Source organism: Rhopalosiphum padi, chromosome 4, assembly GCF_020882245.1.
Source record: "Rhopalosiphum padi isolate XX-2018 chromosome 4, ASM2088224v1, whole genome shotgun sequence".
Lineage (NCBI taxonomy): Eukaryota > Metazoa > Arthropoda > Insecta > Hemiptera > Aphididae > Rhopalosiphum > Rhopalosiphum padi.
Genome location: NC_083600.1, coordinates 52,721,213 through 52,742,451, shown reverse-complemented (window position 1 = coordinate 52,742,451; position 21,239 = coordinate 52,721,213). Strand labels below are relative to the sequence as shown.

The window sequence follows — 21,239 nt, the reverse complement described above, 5'->3', positions numbered from 1 at the left end:
TTATCTATATTATATTTATTATACTACTATACTATGTAGAAACAACAAAAAAATTATTATTTTTACTATAAATGACTTTCGAGTTATGAGCGACACTACTACTACATTGCCCATTATTGTACAACAGATTCAACACGAACAATCAACGATATTACTATACTTACAAGTTACAACGAATCCCAAGCAGTAAATACTAAATGAACCACAGAGTAAATACTCTATGAAATGAACGCCGTCATCCATCGACCACCAACGATCCAAAAAGCAACGGCCAACGATACCCAAAATCGAAACGTCTGAAGCTGAATATTGAATAGTATTTTAAATACTACATTTATATTTATAAGTTAGATTATGCTGATTATTTGAGTTATGACAATGAGTAAGCAAAAAAAAAGCGGTAAATTCTTTGTTATGTACAGCGTCGGTTAAATAATGCGTATTTTGGGCAAGACGACGTTGAACCCAATTCAATATCGACCACGGTTACTGTTAATCACACAGTGTGACCACATTCGTAGTGGCGGAAATATAAATTTGAAATTTGATGACTAATTTAATTTACATGGATCTACTGTTTTTTTATTCGTTTTTTGAGTTTTTTCGTTTTTTTCTTTCCATAAACGAATACTGTCGTAGAATTCTTCTAATAACTAGAATTTTTTTTTTCATTAAAATAAGCCTCGGCAACTTGATGATTGACTACAGTTTTTTGTTTTCTAGTAATATTAATACTAGATTTACAGTTTATTAGTTGTCAAGATACGGGGTAAATATGAATAAATGCTAGTATAAGTATAGTTAAATAAGTACATAGCATAAAAGATATATTATATCTATACAAAAACTTAACAAAAGTTATACTTTTTAAATTTTAATGATTTCTAAATATTATATTGAGAAAAATGCAAATGTTTTGAATCTAACTATTAAAATTAAAATGGAAAGGAAAATAATCAAATTTAGTTTGTCAACACACTGTTTGTTTTCACTCTCTTACCCAGATGCAGCATAATAAATTTGTATTTAATAGGACCTATTATAGTCTTGTATTGTTAGTTTTAATATAAGAGTGAATAAATCTCATAAAATATAATATAATATTTATCATGAATACAAATACTATCTAAATATATTATATAATATTATATTTTATCATTCTTATGTTATATGTAACAACATAAATTTTACAACAGTTTTTATTTTAGTTTATATGATTAATTTTAATATAATTTTTAATATTTAAATTTTATAAAATTAAAAAATGTTTTTTATGCATTTATTATTACTACTTACTAGGGCAGAAGACTTGTAGCATTTGCATATTTGTTTTGCACAGTCATAAAAATAGCAGAGTACTAAACAAATATGTTTTATACTTTCACAAAGCTAGTTTTGATATTTGATTTTGCATATAAATACATATTTTGAGTTTTTTTTGTTTTTAGGCCATATTTTATCCATTTTATACTATGGAGACATATTTTAACTTAATTAATAATTTTATCAAATTTTTTCCACTGACGTTTTTATTTTTAATAGTACAATCAAAACAAATTTATTTTTAATATTTATTGTATAATATGGTTTTTAATTTTCTGTGTGCACACGTTTTTCCTAGAAGTGCTTGAAGATTGCCAAAAAGACGATATGATTAATTCGTAATTATTTTATGAATAAATAGTATAAGTTACAATGTGATGTCATATTGCCAGTAATTTAATACTTAGTTGTAAATTTATAATACGTAGAACAAATAAAACTACCTAATTCAAAATAATAAATTCTGTTAAATAAAATACAAAAAATAAATAAAAATATTATTGTTTTTGTTTTTATTTTTAAACTACATATTTTAGGTACATTTTTTATTTTGCATAAAAATGCACATTTTGGGTATTTTATGCAAATCCTCTGCCCTATTTATTACTTATAAGTTATACCATCTTGTTAATTATGCACTAGGTAGTAATATCAAATATTTTATTATTTTATTTAAATTGATTTAATTAGAATTTCTACATTTTAATGAATTGTAATAAAAATATATTCATTTTTACAAACTATAAATCATTTATATAAGTCAAACCTGATTGAATTATAAAGAGAGAATAAAAATGCGAACAAATCTTTTAGTAAATAGTCATTTTATGAGATAATTAAATTCACAAATATATAAAATAAATAATATGTCATAAGTATTATTTTGGTTAATTTTTGAATAAAATGTAACAAACTAAATAATTTTATTAAAATATAACTTAAGTATTTATGCTCCAAATAAAATTCATATTAAATCTTATCTTATGATTCATTTTTAAAATAAAAATATAGTTAGTGTTGGGAATGTAAGTAAAAAATTAGAACACAGAAATAAATGTTTACAAATTTAATTATTTCCTATAAATGTTACAATAAAACAAAAATAAATAAGGTAAACATACTATTACAATGTACAGTATACCTATTCAATATCTCAAATATGTCTGACCATGTATAGAATACATTTATATAACTAAACAATATAGTAAATATATTCTAATCATAAATAATAAACAAAATAACTAACAATTTAAAATATAATCCCAAAGTAGTAATAATATTTGTTGATATTTAACATTAAATATTGGATTATTATTAAATAATAGATTACAAATTAGATACACATAAATCAGTAAGATCCTGAGACAAATTCAGCATACTTACATTAAAATCAGTCTCAATAACTTCTTTGGTTGTCTTATCATTTGTGGTGATAAAATTAATTACCTTCACTCTGCGGTTAAAACAACCAATAATTTTACGTACATAGTCTTTTGGACTTTTAGGAAGATCATAATTTATAACCCAAGATATGTCTGAAAAATCCTCGCCTCTCTGTAATTCAGAAGTTACTAACACCCTGTTAATACCAGATTGAAACTGATGTAGTACAAGATTCCTCTGATATATATCCATTTTGTTATGTACTGCCGATACTAAATATGTTTTAAGACGCATAGCTTCTGCTATTTCCAAAGACTTGCTCCATGTGTTACAGTAAACAACAGTATGTATTAAATTGAGCACTTCATAGAGTTCACAGAATGCATCAAATTTCCATTCTTCAGGTACATAAACACAATACTGTAATATATCTAAAAAAAAATTATTTTATTTATAATAATCAACAATATAAAAATTGAAGATTAACAAATACCATTCAATGAAGGTTTTTCATTCGGTGCCAATATATACTCGGGATTCTGCATTAAATCAGAAAACTGATCTAAGATTTCCTCTATTTTTGAAGTGGACATAATAATTAATTGACAGTTATTGTTAAGGAATAACAAAACATATCTAATTTTATTAAAAAATCCATTGCATTTTAACATGTCTTCGGCGTCATCAATTACAAGCATTTTTATAAAATCTTTACACAGTGAATTGCAATTGATCATTTCACATAAACCTTGTAGAGTACTGATCACTACATGAGGGACTGGTGAAAGTTTACGAGGAACATTGGTACCGCCAATACATGTAGAAACATTTAAAAATTTCCCAATCGATTTCATTGTCTAAAAAATATTAATTATTTAAATATATTAATACTGCACATGATTGTAATAATAAACTAATTACCTTTTGAGCAGACAATGCCAATTCGAATGTTGGAACTAATACAATTGCTTGGCATTCATTTAAGCTAGTGTTAATCCTTTGCAACACTGAAATGAGACACACAGTTGATTTCCCAACACAAGGATAAGAGTGAAAAATAACATCACATCCATTAATACAATGAGACATGCATTGCTGTTGTAAGGACGTTAGATCTTGAATGCCATACTGATGAATACCATTTAATAATTCATCCTTCAGGTTTATAGTACGACATAACAGAATAGGCTTTTCATTATTATTAATAGAAGACACTTTATCATTAATATTGGTAAATAAATTATTCGATTCATTTGGTAGATTAGAACATTCAGTATTTAGCAACGAAGTTGTAATTTTAACTTCATCATATGGACAAACTGGATTATTTTCATTTTCATTATAAATATTCTTACAACTATTAATTTCACTACTATATTTAGATTCAAACTGGTGTATAAATACTTGACTTTCTATCTCTGTGTTAACTTTCAGTTCAATGAATTTGTTTGATACATTGTAATCATTAGTGCTTGATAATGATGAAGACATAATTTTATTTTCATATTGTTGAACAATACTTTCACTCTTCATATCAATATCATTGCAAACATTTTCAAGATTTTTAATTTCAATAATACCTTTTGATTCAAACTGGTGATTACATAAATGATCATTCTGTTCTTGAATTTCTACATTCAAATTTTCTTTTGATACGTTTAATTGTTTAAGTACATTAGAATCTTCATTGAAAGGTAACGAGTTGACATCAATTTTATCTTTAACCAAACAATCTTGCTTTTGAATTTCATTTTCATCATTAAAATCGACATTATTACTATTGTCAAAACTCTTGATTTCATCAATATTGTTTTCACAAATATCTACATCTACGTTTACTTTTGAAACTGTGTTATCCTATGTATAAATAAAAAAAAAGAAAAATTATAAACAAAAGTACAAAGAAATAATAGTATTGTACAGTACCTTTTGTAAATCAGTAAGTGATTGAAAAACATCAACAAGTTTTTCATTGGAAATTTCATTAGTGTTGATCTTCACCCATGAATCATTAACTAATTTTGACACATTATCACATTCCTTATTATCTAATGGTTTTATTCCAGTATCACATAATTCTTTATCATATATGCATGGCTGATCTGCTTTATAAAGTATTGGTTTGGTTTTTCTTTCATTGCATTTCATTTCAATGTTTTCCTATAAAATAATAAAAACTTAACAATTAAAATTTTTTTTTATTTAAACTATAACATATTTTAATATAAATATAATAATTTTATTAATAAATAAAATAATATACAAACATTTTCATTGCAATTTAGAAGGTCTAGTTTGCTGACAACATCATATAATTCTAAGAGTTGTTCACTCTTATTACTTGTATTCATCAATGAAACCGTATTTTTAGAATTAGATTGTACATGACAATTGTTGTCTTTTACTTGATCACTATTATTTATAAAAGGTTCAATTGAGTCATTATTTGGGATTAGATGTTCAACCAATGATAAATGCACACTAGATGCCATCAGTAGTGCTTCTTCGTACATAACTTTGTTCTCAACAGGTTTTTCTGTATTGTTAAAAAGTTCTTCATCCGAAACCACATCATAATCAGATAAAATCATGATACTGTCTTCTGAGCTAACATCACTTGAAGAATCCATTGTTTCAATGGCACATAAGCTATTTGATGTTGACAATGAACTTTCAGAATATTTTTGATCCTCAATATTCAAATCATTAGTAGGTAGAGTTGAAATCATAAGTTGCCTTTGCAAAACTTGTTTTAAATACTCTAATGGTTTAATATCAGTTCTTAAATTATTAACCATACTTTCTAACGATGTTAATATTTTTTGTTTATTCTCCAACTCAGAAATTTTCCGATTTACCTTTTCTAATGATAAACATTCATTGAGTACACAGATTTGGTTTTGTAACATTTTTTTCTCAGCAAACAACTCCTTAATTTGTTCTTGGAGTTGGATTTGCTTTTTCACATATTTTTCAATTTCTAAGTCCATTATTATTTTTATTTTTTATTTCTCATTCTATTTGACATTTCAGTCTGAAACAAAATAATTTATAAATATAATAATTATTCCAATTTATTTTCTAATTAAATATTGAGTATAAATTATAGATTAAAATAGGTAAATAAAATAAAAAATAAAAATAAAATTTTATTTCCAAAAAATGTTTTTCTCAGATTTCTATATTAATATCTTCCTATTAACTATTGAAATTTACCAAACTAATTTAATTTAACTATTTTTATTCATATAAATAAAAGTCATGTAATATTATAGTATAAGTATAAATAATCAAGGTCAAGAAAGTATAAAACATAATATACAAACTTAAATGCATATGTAGTTATAAAAAAGTAAAATCAATATCTTAGTAATTAGTATACAACATTACTGTCACACAATAAAATTATATAAAACAAAAAATTGAATTCTGAAAATATACCATTAACTTTTTCCTTATGAAGTAAAAATAATTCATAAATGAAATTGCTGCATATCTAAACAGTGATGTAGCAAGGACAGTGGGGATGCATCTTAAAAAATGTTTTTAATTTTTTATGAACTTATTAGCAACATAAGGTATAACTAAGTATTATAGTTATAATTTTTAAAAAGGTTGCTATTAAATTCTATACTGTTGTATAGCCAGGCATCAGCATTTAGCAAAATAAACTTATAAGGGATCCTAGTTAAGTCTCCCATTGAAAAATTATAAGCGCCTTCTATCTCCAAAACACTTTTTTACTTAGATCAAACCTTCTTATCCACAACCATTTTGTCATTACTAGAAAATAAATTATTTTAATAACAGGTAATATATTACTCCAACAGTGATTCTTAAATTTTTGTAACCTCGAACTCCTGATAAGACTTAAAAAGTGCAACCTCTCCCCCCCCTTTTTGACTTACTTTCAAACATCTTTTTTTTTACAAAATATTTCAAATTATACGTCTAGATCAAAAGCATAGATAAAGTACCCAAGGATCCACAACATGAGTGTAGGAAACCACCAGAGTTGCGGGCCATAGTTTAAAAACCACTGCTCCGATAAATTATATGTTATTCTTAACTAATGATATCTACAATAATATAAATTTTATACCAAGCACAATACCCATAAATCTTTTAATCAGAACCTACTTGCACCTATCAATTATTAGAACAAAACTTCTAATCAAACCATCACATTTTTCATACAATGAAAAAATATTAAAATATAATGGGCTTACTTTTATATACTTTCTCAAATTGATCGCTAATACGTATAACATACAACTAAAAAAAATGGAACATTCTGATGATACACCACTAGCATGAACGTCCAAATAAACAATTTAAAAAAATGTAAGATCACTAAATAGTTGATAGTTTAATACGATTATTAATAATTAGACGACTGAGAAAGACCATAGAACGATAAAATAAAACATCTGCGGATACATTAATCTTTAATAATACATAATCATTAATCACTAATCAAGGTATCCGATATTTATTTTAATTTTAAGTTATTATTAAGTTAATCATTGCATAGTCCATAAATAATAATAAAATATAGTAATATTTTTGTATTGCGCACTATTACCTGTCCTGTAGTATATGATAAAGATTTACTTCTTGTTATTATTTACATAATATTTATTATTATTATTTATAGATAGCCATTGAAATCTATATGATAACATATAGGTAAATGATGATAGCACAAAATAATACGTATGATAGCAAGCTACTATTGTTTAATATAAATTATTATAAAAGTATTACACATCTATTCTGTGAAAAATTACAGTATAATAAATGACAGTATCATCACTATATTATACTGATTTATTCAGTTGGAATAATATGGTATCATATTTTTTTTCAGTTCTGTAGAATTTTGTAAAATTATGAATCCATGTGTTGTCCCAACGATACCATTTGATGATGACAAGGAATGGAAATTACAAGTATGTATTATAATGTATAAAGATCAAAAACTAATGCTCTATCATAATATAATTTAATATTTAGACTAAAAATTAATCATTCACTAATTTTTTAGCACAAACGTTATGTGGCTGAAGCCAAAGCTCAAAACCCAGATGTTATTTTAATTGGTGCTTCTATTATTCAATTAATCCAATGTTATCCTATATGGAATGACAAATTTGTACCTTTAAATAGTTTAAATTTTGGAATTTGTGGTGATAGAACTCAAGATGTTTTATGGAGAGTACAAAATGGCATTCTTGATCACATAAAACCTAAAGTAGATATAAATAAATTATTATTATTTAATTCTTTCATAAAATATTTAAATTAATTATTTAATACATTATATTATTATTTTAAAAAATATCTGTTTAATTTCTTATAGGTTTGTATTCTTAATGTTGGATCAAATAACGTTGATAATACGCCAATTCAAATTTCAGAAGGTATATTGGCTATTGTTGGTGAAATTCAATCAAAACTTCCCGATTGTTACATTATAATCATTGTAAGAACTTATTTCAATTTAAAATCATATTAATAAACACTAAATTGTAAAATACCATTAATTGAGAAGATTACAGAAAATAAAAAATTACATAAGTAATAATAGCAATATTTTTAGTTCACTAAGTAAAATACATAATATAATTTTTATGGTTATTAGAATTTATGTTTGAAGTTCATTCTTTAAAACAGTAAGATTTGACTTGTGGGTTAGTAAATTCATCAATTATTGTTTGATAACAATGGTAAAACAACTTGTTAGTTGTTACCATCACTTTCTCATCAAACTATTAGTAGTAGTGGCAAAATTATGGAAGGGGAGGGGGTGATTTGGGTGTTGTATCACCCTTGACCTTATATTTTTTTTCAAAAACTTGTTGACTATATTTATTTATTGATTTATCAATAAATATTATTATATATAGTCAGTGCCGCAACTACTGGGTGTGCAAGGTGTGCAATGCATACGGGCCTCCAGTTCTAAGGGGCCTCTACAACCAAAATTGAAAAATTAATTGTCTGTTTCGATATTTTTTTTTTGTGCTACAAATATTTATTGATTTTATGTTTTTCCTTTTAAATTAAATGAATTATAAGCATAATTATTAAGTAGAGGATAAATATAGTATGCAATTGCCAAGTATCACAATAATAATATTAAGCATTTTATAATGACTATTATAAAAAAAAAATTGATTTTATACGGGTATCGATAATCGATATATTATATGCATTATACATATAATATATGATATATTGTCTTATGTGATGAGTAGGGCTATGAATTTAAAGCTCTAAAAACCTTAAAAAATGCCAACAATTATAGCATAATATATAAAATGCACTTAAAATGGTTTTTAATTTCATTTCTATATTTATATTGATATTACTGTAAGTCTGGAATTTGTATATAAATACATATTTCTACTAAAACATGATACATTAAGTATTGTAAGTGATAAATTCATTTCAAATGATTTGCAATAAAATAAAATATATTTTTACATATTTCATAAATGTTAACAATTTCGGTGGTTTAGTAGATAGTATTATTATACATTTATACTTCGATAATAGTTCTCGTAAAAACTGTATGTGTATAATGCATATGGGAAATAAGTATATGAAAGTATTAGTTAAATATTAATAACTTGATTATATAGTTTATCTTATTTGTTTCTGTTCGATAACTATAAATTAATGATCTTAGATTGTACTTTATATTCACAATTATTATTAGACAAAATATATTTATGAACTTTACGTAAAATGTATTTAATTTACGAAAATTAAATAGAAATGTTTTTTTTTATATTATTAGTTATTTTATTCTGTTTAATTATTAATTATAAATACTATATTATGAAGTCTACAAAATATCATGCATGTGCTTAATCTAAACATAACATTATTTAAATTGGTTCTGGTTTGAAAAAAGTTTCAAATTAATACTATAATAATTAGGACTGGGATTTTAATATCCTTAAAAAACTCAAAAAAATGCATTAAAAAAATATCTTCAAAATTTATTTAAAATAGCATAAAATTTAAAAAAAATTACATTACATACATAAATATTTTATTTTACTTTATATATTAATAATATAATAATAAAAAAATAATTATTCTTTATTGTTATACTGAATCACAAGAGCGTGTTTCAAGTTTTCAAATATAAATGCTCGATTGTTGTCTGCCAATAAGTTTTTGTAGATAAAAAAGCTCCGATTCATATACTGTTAGCATATAAATATTTTATATTATAAATCTATAATCTTTAATTTTAAATTCATAAACATGAAAAATGACTTAAAAACTCCTAAAATGCCCTAAAAAAATGAGAAAAATGACCTTAAAATCAAAAATTGTCAAACAAATGCAAAATAAAATTTCTTATTTCAATTTAAAAATACCTAAAACATATTTGTAAAAAAACGAGCATCTTACAGAAAGCTAAAATGCAAAGTGCATCGAAATCCCAGCCCTAATAATAATTAATAACTATATAAATATATAATGTAGGGTAAACTTCTTGTCTAATTAGTATAATGTACATATAATAACAGAAATTATTCCATACAATTTAAAATACTAAAAAAAGTACTGATTAATTGCTGTAGTAATACAAAAAACAATAATATTAATTTAGGGCCTCCAAATAAATTTTACACACGGGCCTCAGAGTTAATAGTTGCGGCACTGTATATAGTTTAATTAGTTTATATTTTATAGAAATAATACAAAAAAAACCTGAATCCCAAATGTTAACTTAATGAATTAGCATTAAAGCCACTTAGAGTGGATCTTTTATTGTGATTAAAGAATTTAATTTTTATGAAGCTTAAGAGATGATTATGATATATATATAAAAAATTGGAGGGGGGGAAGTATATGTAAAAAATAAAAACATTTCATCCCCCCTCCCCCACAAACATTGCCAAATTACACCACTGATTAGTAGATTACTCAAGAAAATAAATAACAATTTTTTGGATTACTTCAAACTGCAAGTTATATTCCTTAGCTTTGGTTTTAATTATTGATCTTTATTTGAATAATTTATACTGGTTTTAATATGAAAGAATAACTTCAAGTAAACCCTCTAAATGGTAGAATGTAAGATAATATTTTTAACCATTGTAAGATGACTGAAAATTATTTATTAATTGTTTATGTTACAAAAGCTTTTATGATTATTTAGAGAGTATACATTTAAATTCATCGTTTTTCTTACTAATTCAACATACTATTCAAATATTTTAAACCTAATACCATGAGGCAGATAGGACTCAGCTTTATTGTAAATAGTGATTTAGAAGATTTCAGGATAACAATGAGTTTTTTTTTAAATCCCAAAATATTATAACATATTTCCCATTGCGTACACTGTACAGTAATTAAAAGTGTTGAAAACCGAATAATTTGTTAAGTTAAATTAAGAATTGTTATTTCAGAAATAATTTTAAAATTGAGTTCTAGATTTAAAATGTTGCTAGATTGAAATAGTCGTAAGTTTAAATTATTTATCATTCCAAATTCCAATGGAAGTTTATATCCTCTTACAAGCTTCTAAGCTAATGTATGATGCACAATCTGACTCATTACTGTTAATTGAAAAAAAAAATTGGAACGATCATAAGGAGAAATTCTAAATTTACATAATTGTAACTATTTGGAAGCACTTATATGTATTTGTAAATCAGCATTTTCTTCTATGAATTTAATAAAGTTAAAATTAAAAATCATATCAATAATTTATTATTAGAATCGTGTTTTAAACTATTACAATATTCAACTGATATTAAAAAAAATAAATATTAATTAAATAAAAATATTAAATTACAATATATTATGTATACAAATATTTGTATTTTAATGATATCTAAATTAAGATTTGCATTAATATATTTATTTATTATTTTTTTGCAATGATTATTTGAATGTGTATAGTCTATTCAAAATAAGAAACACAGTTGGCAGCGACCAGTTTACGTCGGGTGGCGGTCAGACAACACCCGCTGGTACCTGTTTGTTCTACCCTATCTATATGCCTACTGTATTGTTAAGCAACACCCATGCGCAGTAGTCGGCCATTGACTGTATTTCTTATTTTGAATAGACTAGATTAAAAAAAGGTCTGGCCATTCTTTTTTAAAACAAAATTTCATTGATTAAAATAATAGAAACTACTATTTGAGTACTAAAAAAATTGAATATTATGTTTTATTGTAAGGCATTATGAACTCATCTCATTGTATATTTAATGACTTTTATCTATTTATCTATAGGGAATATTACCACGTGGTCCTTATACGAATCCATTGAGAATTTTGGGAACTCAAGTAAATGAAATTATTGGTGAAAAAGTGAAAAGTATAAGCAAAGTTGAATTATTCAATCCTCATTTGCTACAGCCAGATGGAACATTGAGTCCAGAAGACGCGATGGATTATCTTCATCCAACTGAAATAGGTTATCGTAAAATATTCAATCCAATTTTTGAGCGTCTTAAAAAAATTCTTGATAATTGAGTATATTTTTGTTCAAAATTTTAAAAATTATTTAAATTAAATGTATTATTAATAGGTACAGTTTTAACCTTCTTAATGCATTTATTAAATTATTTTGATAAAAATATTTATTTATTACTTATGCTTTGATATTTTACTATTTGAAATGTATACAGAAATATTTAATTCTAGAACAAACAAGTTATTGGCTATTGAATAGGATATGTCCTCATTAATTATAAACTATATTTTCAATTTAGGTATTGGAGATTGGAGACCACAGTACACCCACATAAAAATGGTTTAACTCAAAAACTAAAAGTATCTATGTAGTATGTAATAAACCATAAACTAAGAAAGGACAAAAGATTTTAATTTATATTTTTGGTATATAATTTTGTTTAAATTCCATTATACCGAGTGTCCCGTGAGGATTTACCCATTGCGATATCTCCTGAAATAATGGAGATATCATAGTTTTGATTTTTTAATAAGATTCACAGGGACAAGAAGTAAAAATATTTCATGTTTTAATTTATTTTAATGTTTTAGTAAAAAGTTAAAAAATACATTTTTTAATTTTATTATTTTCAAACAAATTGAAGATAGCCACTTTGTAGAGTTCACTTTTTTGAAAATATTAATGTTTCAATATTTTAATTTCATTAATCTCCTGATTTTTAATATTTTTTCTAGTTTCGAGAAAAACTGCGAATAGTGGTATCAATGTATGAAACACGTGGCCCACCTGCTCGTACGGCCGACGAACGCTTTCAGTATAATTCAGTTTTTCTCGAAACTAGAAAAAATATTAAAAACTAGGAGATTAATGAAATTAAAATATTGAAACATTAATATTTTCAAAAAAGCGAACTCTACAAAGCGGCTATCTTCAATTTGTTTGAAAATAATTAAATAAAAAAATATATTTTTTAACTTTTTACTAAAACATTAAAATAAATTAAAACATGAAATATTTTTAGTTCTTGTCTCTGCGAATCTTAATAAAAATCAAAACTATGATAATATCTCCATTATTTCTGGAGATATAACAATGAGTAAATCCTCACAGGACACCCTGTATGTGTATAATTTTATTTAGTCTGGACTATTAATAATTTGTACATAGAATCACTAAACAACCTAAAGAGCCCAATTTAACTATGCATAGGTTATGTGAGTGGTTTCTGTATAAGAAAATAGATCTGTTACTGTTACTTTTTGGATATTTAAGGTATAAAATACAGTTTTTATAAAATTTATTGGAAAAACAACAAAAAATAGACATTTTACTCAAGACCAGTAAATAAATTTAATATTTAATAATTAAATATAGTATTGTTTAATTGTTTAGTTCAGCGTGTAATAATTTAGGTCTTTTACAATGATCTACTAAGTGGACACACTGCATTCTACATCGAGAAGCCCTTGCATCAAAAAAATGCCCAAAACACTAACTGACGTCTTAGCACAAATTGTTAAAATTGTAAATTGTATAAAATTAAATGCTTTAAATTCACGTTTATTTAAAACGCTGTTCAGGAATGGGTTCATTCCATGAATCTATTGTTACACACTGAAGTACGTTGGTTATCAAAAGGTAAGTGTCTTCAAAGAGTTTACGAATTGCGACACGAAATAATTTTATTCTTAAATAGTAAAAATTCAATCTACAAAGATATATTTGAAGATTCAAAATGCATTATTACTTAGGCATACTTAGCTGATCAAATTGAGCCAAGGTGGAATTTATTATGTGAAAACACTAATAGACAAAGTTCACATTACACTTTTTGTATCATATTTTTATTTTATTTTATATTTTTGTATGAATTCTATACATTTTCAATTAATAATAATTAAATATTCTACCTACTAAAATTTAATTTTTATTTACTCAGTTTTAATAGTACTACTGCAAAGTATTAAGCAATTTTAGCTTTTTTACAAAGCTTACGTGGGCCGCGAAAAATATAGGCCTAAAAGGTTGAAGACCACTGATTTACTTAACTCTTTTTTTAAACTATTATTCAATAATTGCCTATTTAATATATTACGAAATAAAAATGCTAATAATATTGGAGTCAATATACCTATATTTAATATTTACCTATTATCTAACTTAAAGGTAAGAATATTATGTTTAGGACACTAATACTGTTTTATGCTTTTATTGATATTATAATTTTAAAGTTGTAATATTTTACATAAACATACTTTAAAATGATAATATCAATAAAAGCATATTATGACATTCTTTAAACATCAATAGAATTTTGTGGTGTTCACATTTTTTTTTGGTATCCGAATGAACTAAGATCACTTTTTCCCTGGCATGTATCCTTGGTTCCATGGGACTTGGACCATCCCTCTCCAAAATTTTTAAAAATTAAAAATAAATAGTTTTGTATATAAAGTTTATACTATCAAGTATTCAAGTCTATAGATTTATAACTTATATAATTTTACAAATGTATTTTTAATAATGAGATGTACCTATAGGTACGAAGTGTGTGTTTGTTTTTCCTGCTGTAGCTGATAACAGCATCTTATAATTCATACATTTTATATTAAATTTATGCTGTATAAAACTATAAAATAAAATAACATAAATATCTTAGAATCTATATAATTTAAAAAATGTTCACGACCCAACAAAAAATTTACTTGCGACCCACAGTTTAAGAAACGCTGGTATACTGTATACCAATTACCAACCAACAATGCTGGTTCAATATAATGTTTTTGATAGTGACCTTTCAAAGCGGGACATTTTTGGGTTTTTTAGAGACAGCGAAACACATCTCGAAGGGACTGTCCCGTCCTAATAAAAATCATGTTAAAGAATAAAAATAAAAATGGTATTCAAAATTATTTAGACTCCCTCCTCTCCCTCAAAAAAAAAAAAATAATAGTAAAATTCTAGTTATATCTTACATGACACATGAAATTGACCCTTCCATAAGTCACAGAAGATTATGTAAAACTAAATCTATTGAATTTAATAATAATAAAATTATTATTAATTTATTATTACCGAATCAATATAGTTAGGTAAGCTTAAGTGATTGAAAATATTTATTTAAATTAACAATTAAAAACATATTCGTTGTAAAAAAATCGAGCAAACTAATATGTTGCGTAATTTATTTTGTCAAGGTCTTATTATCCTTATTGCTACATAATTTAATATTATCAAATCAGTTTAATGAAAAGTGCCTAACCATGATGATGTCTCATTTGTTTCAACATTTATATCAATCAATTTAATTTATTCTTAATCGTCAAATTGTTGACTTTGGTCGATGTAAATACTTTTAACTACCTACATTTTTGAAAGTTTTTATTGAAACGCTGGTATATTTAAATAAGAGGAATTCGTGTTTGAGCCACATTCTAGATTATTTAAACATAAAATGTTGCCAAGCGTAATTTTTTGTTCGGTTTTATGTATCACAACCACCATCATAAAGGCGGCAAACATATTAGTGTTCATGCCTTTACCGATTAAAAGCCATGTCCGTGGATTCCAACCGCTGTTTGAAGAATTGTCAAACCGAGGGCACAATGTAACCGTAGTCAGTTCATTCCCTCTAGATCATCCGGTGGCCAACTATACAGATATAGGGCCATTTATTGACAAAACAAGAGGTTCGTAAACATTCATAATGTATTTATATACTTCCAGTTTTATAACTTAAAAGTTAAAATTAACAGCAGAATTTACATAATATAACATTAATAATACATATATTTGTAATATACCTATGCTTCATATTTAGTAATTAGGTACTTATGTATTTCTGATGAACTTATTAAACTATAATAAGAAATAAGAGTTAGAAAAGTAAAAAATCCTTAAAAACACAACAAGCACACATTACGAAAAATGTTTTTGTATAGGTATAATTATTTATATTGTCATTATAACTTCTATAACGTTCTCGACAAATTTTGATTTCAATGTAGTTTTTATTTTTATATTTATAATATTTATATAAAAATTAACCATTAAACATTTGTAGTATAGGTACTGGTAAACACTAAACAATAGTAACATTAAACGAAAAAATTGTAAAAGTTATGTCATTGTGTGACGGGAAGTTAAATTTTGAGCAATCGATTTCGATAGTGACGGGGATATACCTACTTATTGCATGATCAGAGCATATTTTAACATATAAAATAAGTGGCATGGGTACCACCTAGTGAAAAATTATGGTGCCACCTCGTGGTTAATGAATGAACCTTGTACACCGTGGCCCATGCGGCCATGCCCCCAAGTCCCAGGGCACATAATTATTATTATTATTTTCTTATGGCTTATAGTACTACCTAATAAAAAATTCTTGAAATATGCTCTATGCACAAGTAGAAGGTACCTATATAACGCTCGCATAGAAAATAATTACTTATTATTATTTTCAGATTGATTCTTATTTCACTTCAATGACTGAAAGACAGTTTTTTTTTATTATACTTGTCCGCATGCTTTACGCTACATTAATAATGTACATTACTGTAATTTATTATAAGACAAATTATCAATTAGGTAATAGGTAATAGGTATATACTATATAGAAACTAGAAAGACACCATTCAACCATTGTCATTACTCATTATAGAATGTCCAAGTACTAAGTGTCTAAGTACATAGATTTTTGAATTTTTCCTTGTATATATAGAAACCTATATCATAGATTATAGATTTATACAATAATAAAATTATAATATAATATAAAATAAAAAAATAATAATAATAAAAATATGTATTTTAAATTATTTTTAATAATAATTTTTAAAACGATGAATATGATTCATGAATCACGATTAGTTATTAGTGACTGCAGCAGTGCCGTTGCCAGGATGTTTTTTCGGTGAGGAAAGGCTATACAGTATACAATATTTTATTGCTCAGGATAGGGTAACTATCGGCTTTTTACAATTTAGTAAGTTGATTCATTTAATCATATTTAGAATTGAATTCAAAAAGTACCATAATATTTTCTTTACTGTACCACCAGTGAAATTTAAATATTATACATTTTATATTCTTTATTGTCAATTTGAGCTTATTTTTTTTTTCAAAATAGGTTATTTCAATAGGTACCTAAAACTTTTTTCCTTTTATTTTCAATTTAGTTATATAAATAATAACTATACGTCTATACTCTATACCCTATAAGCTATAGGTATAAATTAACGTTTAAGTTAATTAAATAATTGTAAAAATAACTGAAAATACAAAAAATATTCATATAAATTATAATAATCAATTGGTTATATTATATTATTTAAATATATAATTATATAGCGTTTGCTGTAACTTCTAGAACTCAGTTTGGTAGTTACTTTATCCTATTCCTATGGCCTGTGTGCAACCTGTACAATATCTTAAATCTTGAAACGGCTATAAAATGTTTAATAGTAAATTGTGAATACTGAATACCGATAGCAAATGGTTATTGGATACAAAATTCCAATAGTAGATTTAAAAAACAAATAACGATTCATTCCCGTAACAGGCAAATATACAATTTCCAATTTGATATTTCGTGGGGGGTATGCTCTTTATTTTGGTATTTTTCTTAAATATAGTAACCCCTCCTCCCTTACAGTTGAAAATCTCAAATTACACCTATGAAGTAGCTATATATACCTAAACAAGTTACAGATTTAGATAATTATAGACTATAATAATAAATTTTAATTTTAATTATAGAGTAGGTATGATAGTATGAATTATATAGAATAAGATATAAGATGTTTCATTGATATATAACTGCAGTTCCGTTACGCATTTAATTTTAAGATCGTACTTTGGTACCTATATTGTATTATTGTGTTTAAATATTGAGCTACTATATACCTAATAAATAATAATTAATAATATAAATATACATAATAGTATTTATAATACCTATTTATGAACATTGAACAACACAAATTTTATAAACATAATATAATATTATGTACCTACAACCAGTACAACCTACAGAAATAAACAGATTATATTATTCAAACAAAGTTATTTATAATACTTTATGTTTCAGTGAGAAATGTTATGGATTTAGTACGTATGAATTTTGTAACATCGGTTCAATTAAAATGGCGTATTGGTATACAACTATCGGAAATGGTCATGTCTCATAGAAATATGAAACAATTCGTTCAATCGAATTCAAACTCATACGATTTAGTTATGGTCGAAACATTCGGCCAAGAGTATGCTGTAGCCATGGGTCACAAATTCAATGCTCCCGTGATTAATTTAGCGCCGGCGATGATCTGGACTAGTATAAGCAAATGGCTACACGTCCCTTCCACGTTTTCGTATATACCGGATGCGTGTACGCAATCAACCAACGACATGGGTTTCATCGAACGCCTAAAGAATACCATTACTGGGCTCATGCAATCATATGTAGAAAATTACGTGTATTTTCCCAAAACAAAGGAAGTGATGAACACATACCTCAAATACAAAGGCTGGGAATCTAGGCCTCCGCTCGAACATATGTTGAATAATGTATCCCTAACACTGGTCAACTCTCATAACGCGATTGGTATATCTAGACCATACCTTCCAGGCATTATTGAAGTAGGTGGAATGCACATTAAAGACCCAAAATCTCTACCCAGAGTAAGTAAACGACCTTCCAGTAGACAATTGTGTCTTTCTCCTTTTTATTGTCTATCTGTAGATATATATTATAAATAATTGCTTTGCTAGATTCATAAAATCATCATTGACATTGACATCATTAGTTTAATATATTTAAATACAAAATATAAAAATACGTATTTGAATTATACTTGAAAAAATAAGTTTTCTAAAAGTATTTATATAGGTAATAGGTATCTACTTAACAAGTTAACAGCACCTATAACTTTGTATATTTCTTTAAGAAAATTGAATTGAAGACAGGCGTGGATCCAGCCTACATCAACGGGAGGGGCGGACTATAAATATCTATACATATTTATTATTTACTATTTACCTACTCACTACTGTTAAATACGAGTATATATATATATATATGTACATGCAATAGTACTTAATGCAATAATTTCTTATTCATTATAATGAATACTTTTTTTTTAAAGCTGAATTGAATGTCTTTATTATTGGATTATTTACAACTTAAAATTACCCTTTTATTATCATGATATTTGCAATTACATTTTTTTAAATTTTACAATAAAATATGATTATGATATACAAATGTCAATATCAAAACATGTAGACATGTAGTAGTTACAAATCATACATAACAAAGTCCAATCTTCTGTTTACATAGAATATTAGAATAACGCAAAATATTAAATTTAAATAACACATTTTGATACAGCCAACGGGGGAGGCTATTTTTGAGTTTTACAATAATTGTTTTTAATTAAAATACTTAAATAGATATTATATGAACATAAGATTATGTATATCACTGGTACCGATAAATTTATATCGCCTCAGTGATAGGTAATAGGTATATTATATGGTTTTAATATTTTCATAAAATGTATATGTTAACACTTATAAAGATTCAAGAAAGTATCAACTAACGATTATACCTATCAACATTATCATTTCTAAATTTAAATATATTATGTTATGATTTATTTAAATTACTTATATATTCTATCAAAATCACGACTTTTATTTATAATTTTAGAATCTTCAAACATTTTTAGATGCAGCAAATCAAGGAGTAATATTTTTTAGTTTTGGTACGCTAGTTAATTTAAATGACTTACCTAAAGAAAAATTGAAAATTTTTATCAGTGTTCTTGGAAGATTAAAACAAAAAGTAATAATAAAGTGGACACCGGAGGACAGTAATCTAAGACTGCCTCAAAACATCATGACTGGTTCGTGGTTTCCACAAAGGGATATTTTAGGTAATAAAGTTGACACATTATTGTCAGTTATCCACTTATCTAAAAATTAATATTTTATATTCATTTAAATATTTAACATATTATACAACATATATATAGCTCATCCAAATGTAATACTTTTCATTACTCACGGAGGATTACATAGCTTAGAAGAAACTGTTTGTAATGCAAAACCTGTAGTTGGAGTACCCTTTTTCGCTGAACAAAATTTTAACATGAAATTAGTCGAAGAAAAAGGTTATGGTAAACTAGTCAATTTTTTTGAAATTACTGAAGAATCCTTTGAAAATGCCATTGAAGAAGTGTTGTCCGATGTGATGTATGTACTAATTCTATTAATTAATATTATTGTCATAAAATAATTGTTTTTAAATTAGGTTTAAGGAGAAAGCAATTACACAGAGTCAGGTGTACAAAGATCAACCAATGAAACCCCTAGATCGTGCTGTTTACTGGGTTGAGTATGTTATACGGTATGGCGGGGCTGAACATTTAAAAAGCGACTCCATAGGATTAAATGATTTGCAGTATTTTTTGTTCGACATATCGTTCATTTTACTTTTATCTTTTGGACTGATTGCTTGGTTGTGTTATTGTATGTTTGTAAAAGTGATGTCTAAAAATATATAAACAGAGATAACTTATTTATTTTAAAACTTGTTATAAATACTATTTTTTCTAAACAATTATTAATTTATTAATCAATATAAATGCATTTTTAACAAATTCAAAGTAAACTAAATAACTAATAATATTTAATATATTCACTATCGTGTGATTTTTCATCATACCTATTAGTTTTGTTATTATTATATATATCATCAGAATTATCTGAAATTCTACAAATAAAAGAAAAGTGTCAAATGTACATACATAATATGTATTACATATATTACAATAGGAATCTATATAATATAAAGCGATAATGAGGAAATATTAAATATACTTATTATTATTTATTACTTAGGCCGTTCAGCGTTCCAGATCTTGAATCATGCAATCATTTCTGGTCGAAAAATTATATCATAAAGTTAGATATTTAAAACTTAAAATTAATCAATTCGATGCATGCCACTTGGCCACTTGGATAACACATGCCATAATTTATTTTTAAATGTTGACAATTGGCACAAATATTTT

At 25.3% G+C, this 21,239-nt stretch overlaps 3 protein-coding genes across 4 annotated transcripts; 2 read left to right on the top strand and 1 right to left on the bottom strand.

The window, feature by feature from the left end:
- Window positions 1–2,374: 2,374 nt before the first annotated feature.
- LOC132928913 (probable ATP-dependent RNA helicase ddx27) lies at window positions 2,375–7,294 on the bottom strand. The gene is made up of 6 exons (XM_060993860.1): window positions 6,936–7,294; window positions 4,974–5,740; window positions 4,633–4,866; window positions 3,628–4,563; window positions 3,200–3,563; window positions 2,375–3,137 (listed from the first exon to the last, which is right to left on the bottom strand). The coding sequence occupies exons 2-6, from the start codon at window positions 5,694–5,696 to the stop codon at window positions 2,650–2,652; spliced, it is 2,745 nt and encodes a 914-aa protein (XP_060849843.1). The 5' UTR covers window positions 5,697–5,740; window positions 6,936–7,294; the 3' UTR covers window positions 2,375–2,649.
- A 116-nt stretch (window positions 7,295–7,410) lies between these two features.
- Window positions 7,411–13,531, top strand: LOC132928915 (platelet-activating factor acetylhydrolase IB subunit beta homolog). 2 transcript variants are annotated; one of them, XM_060993863.1, is made up of 5 exons: window positions 7,411–7,658; window positions 7,754–7,960; window positions 8,069–8,191; window positions 11,979–12,162; window positions 12,461–13,531. In XM_060993863.1, the coding sequence occupies exons 1-5, from the start codon at window positions 7,599–7,601 to the stop codon at window positions 12,505–12,507; spliced, it is 621 nt and encodes a 206-aa protein (XP_060849846.1). In that variant the 5' UTR covers window positions 7,411–7,598; the 3' UTR covers window positions 12,508–13,531. The 2 variants fall into 2 exon arrangements, with proteins under 2 accessions (XP_060849846.1, XP_060849845.1); XM_060993862.1 differs by lacking the exon at window positions 12,461–13,531 and having other exon boundaries at window positions 11,979–12,338.
- A 1,857-nt stretch (window positions 13,532–15,388) lies between these two features.
- Window positions 15,389–20,755, top strand: LOC132928914 (UDP-glycosyltransferase UGT4-like). The gene is made up of 5 exons (XM_060993861.1): window positions 15,389–15,851; window positions 18,254–18,843; window positions 19,874–20,099; window positions 20,199–20,418; window positions 20,477–20,755. The coding sequence occupies exons 1-5, from the start codon at window positions 15,617–15,619 to the stop codon at window positions 20,727–20,729; spliced, it is 1,524 nt and encodes a 507-aa protein (XP_060849844.1). The 5' UTR covers window positions 15,389–15,616; the 3' UTR covers window positions 20,730–20,755.
- Window positions 20,756–21,239: the final 484 nt, after the last annotated feature.

Bases quoted from the DNA above. Each gene is read 5' to 3' on its own strand.
- LOC132928913 (XM_060993860.1), bottom strand. From the start codon at position 5,696: ATGGACTTAGAAATTGAAAAATATGTGAAAAAGCAAATCCAACTCCAA. The intron at 4,564-4,632 runs GTACTGTACAAT...ATTTATACATAG, and splicing joins CACTTACTGATTTACAAAAG to GATAACACAGTTTCAAAAGT. The intron at 3,138-3,199 runs GTATTTGTTAAT...ATTTTTTTTTAG, and splicing joins TGAAAAACCTTCATTGAATG to ATATATTACAGTATTGTGTT.
- LOC132928915 (XM_060993862.1), top strand. From the start codon at position 7,599: ATGAATCCATGTGTTGTCCCAACGATACCATTTGATGATGACAAGGAA. The intron at 7,659-7,753 runs GTATGTATTATA...CTAATTTTTTAG, and splicing joins ACAAGGAATGGAAATTACAA to CACAAACGTTATGTGGCTGA. The intron at 7,961-8,068 runs GTAGATATAAAT...AATTTCTTATAG, and splicing joins TTGATCACATAAAACCTAAA to GTTTGTATTCTTAATGTTGG.
- LOC132928914 (XM_060993861.1), top strand. From the start codon at position 15,617: ATGTTGCCAAGCGTAATTTTTTGTTCGGTTTTATGTATCACAACCACC. The intron at 15,852-18,253 runs GTTCGTAAACAT...TTTATGTTTCAG, and splicing joins ATTTATTGACAAAACAAGAG to TGAGAAATGTTATGGATTTA. The intron at 20,100-20,198 runs GTAATAAAGTTG...ACATATATATAG, and splicing joins TCCACAAAGGGATATTTTAG to CTCATCCAAATGTAATACTT.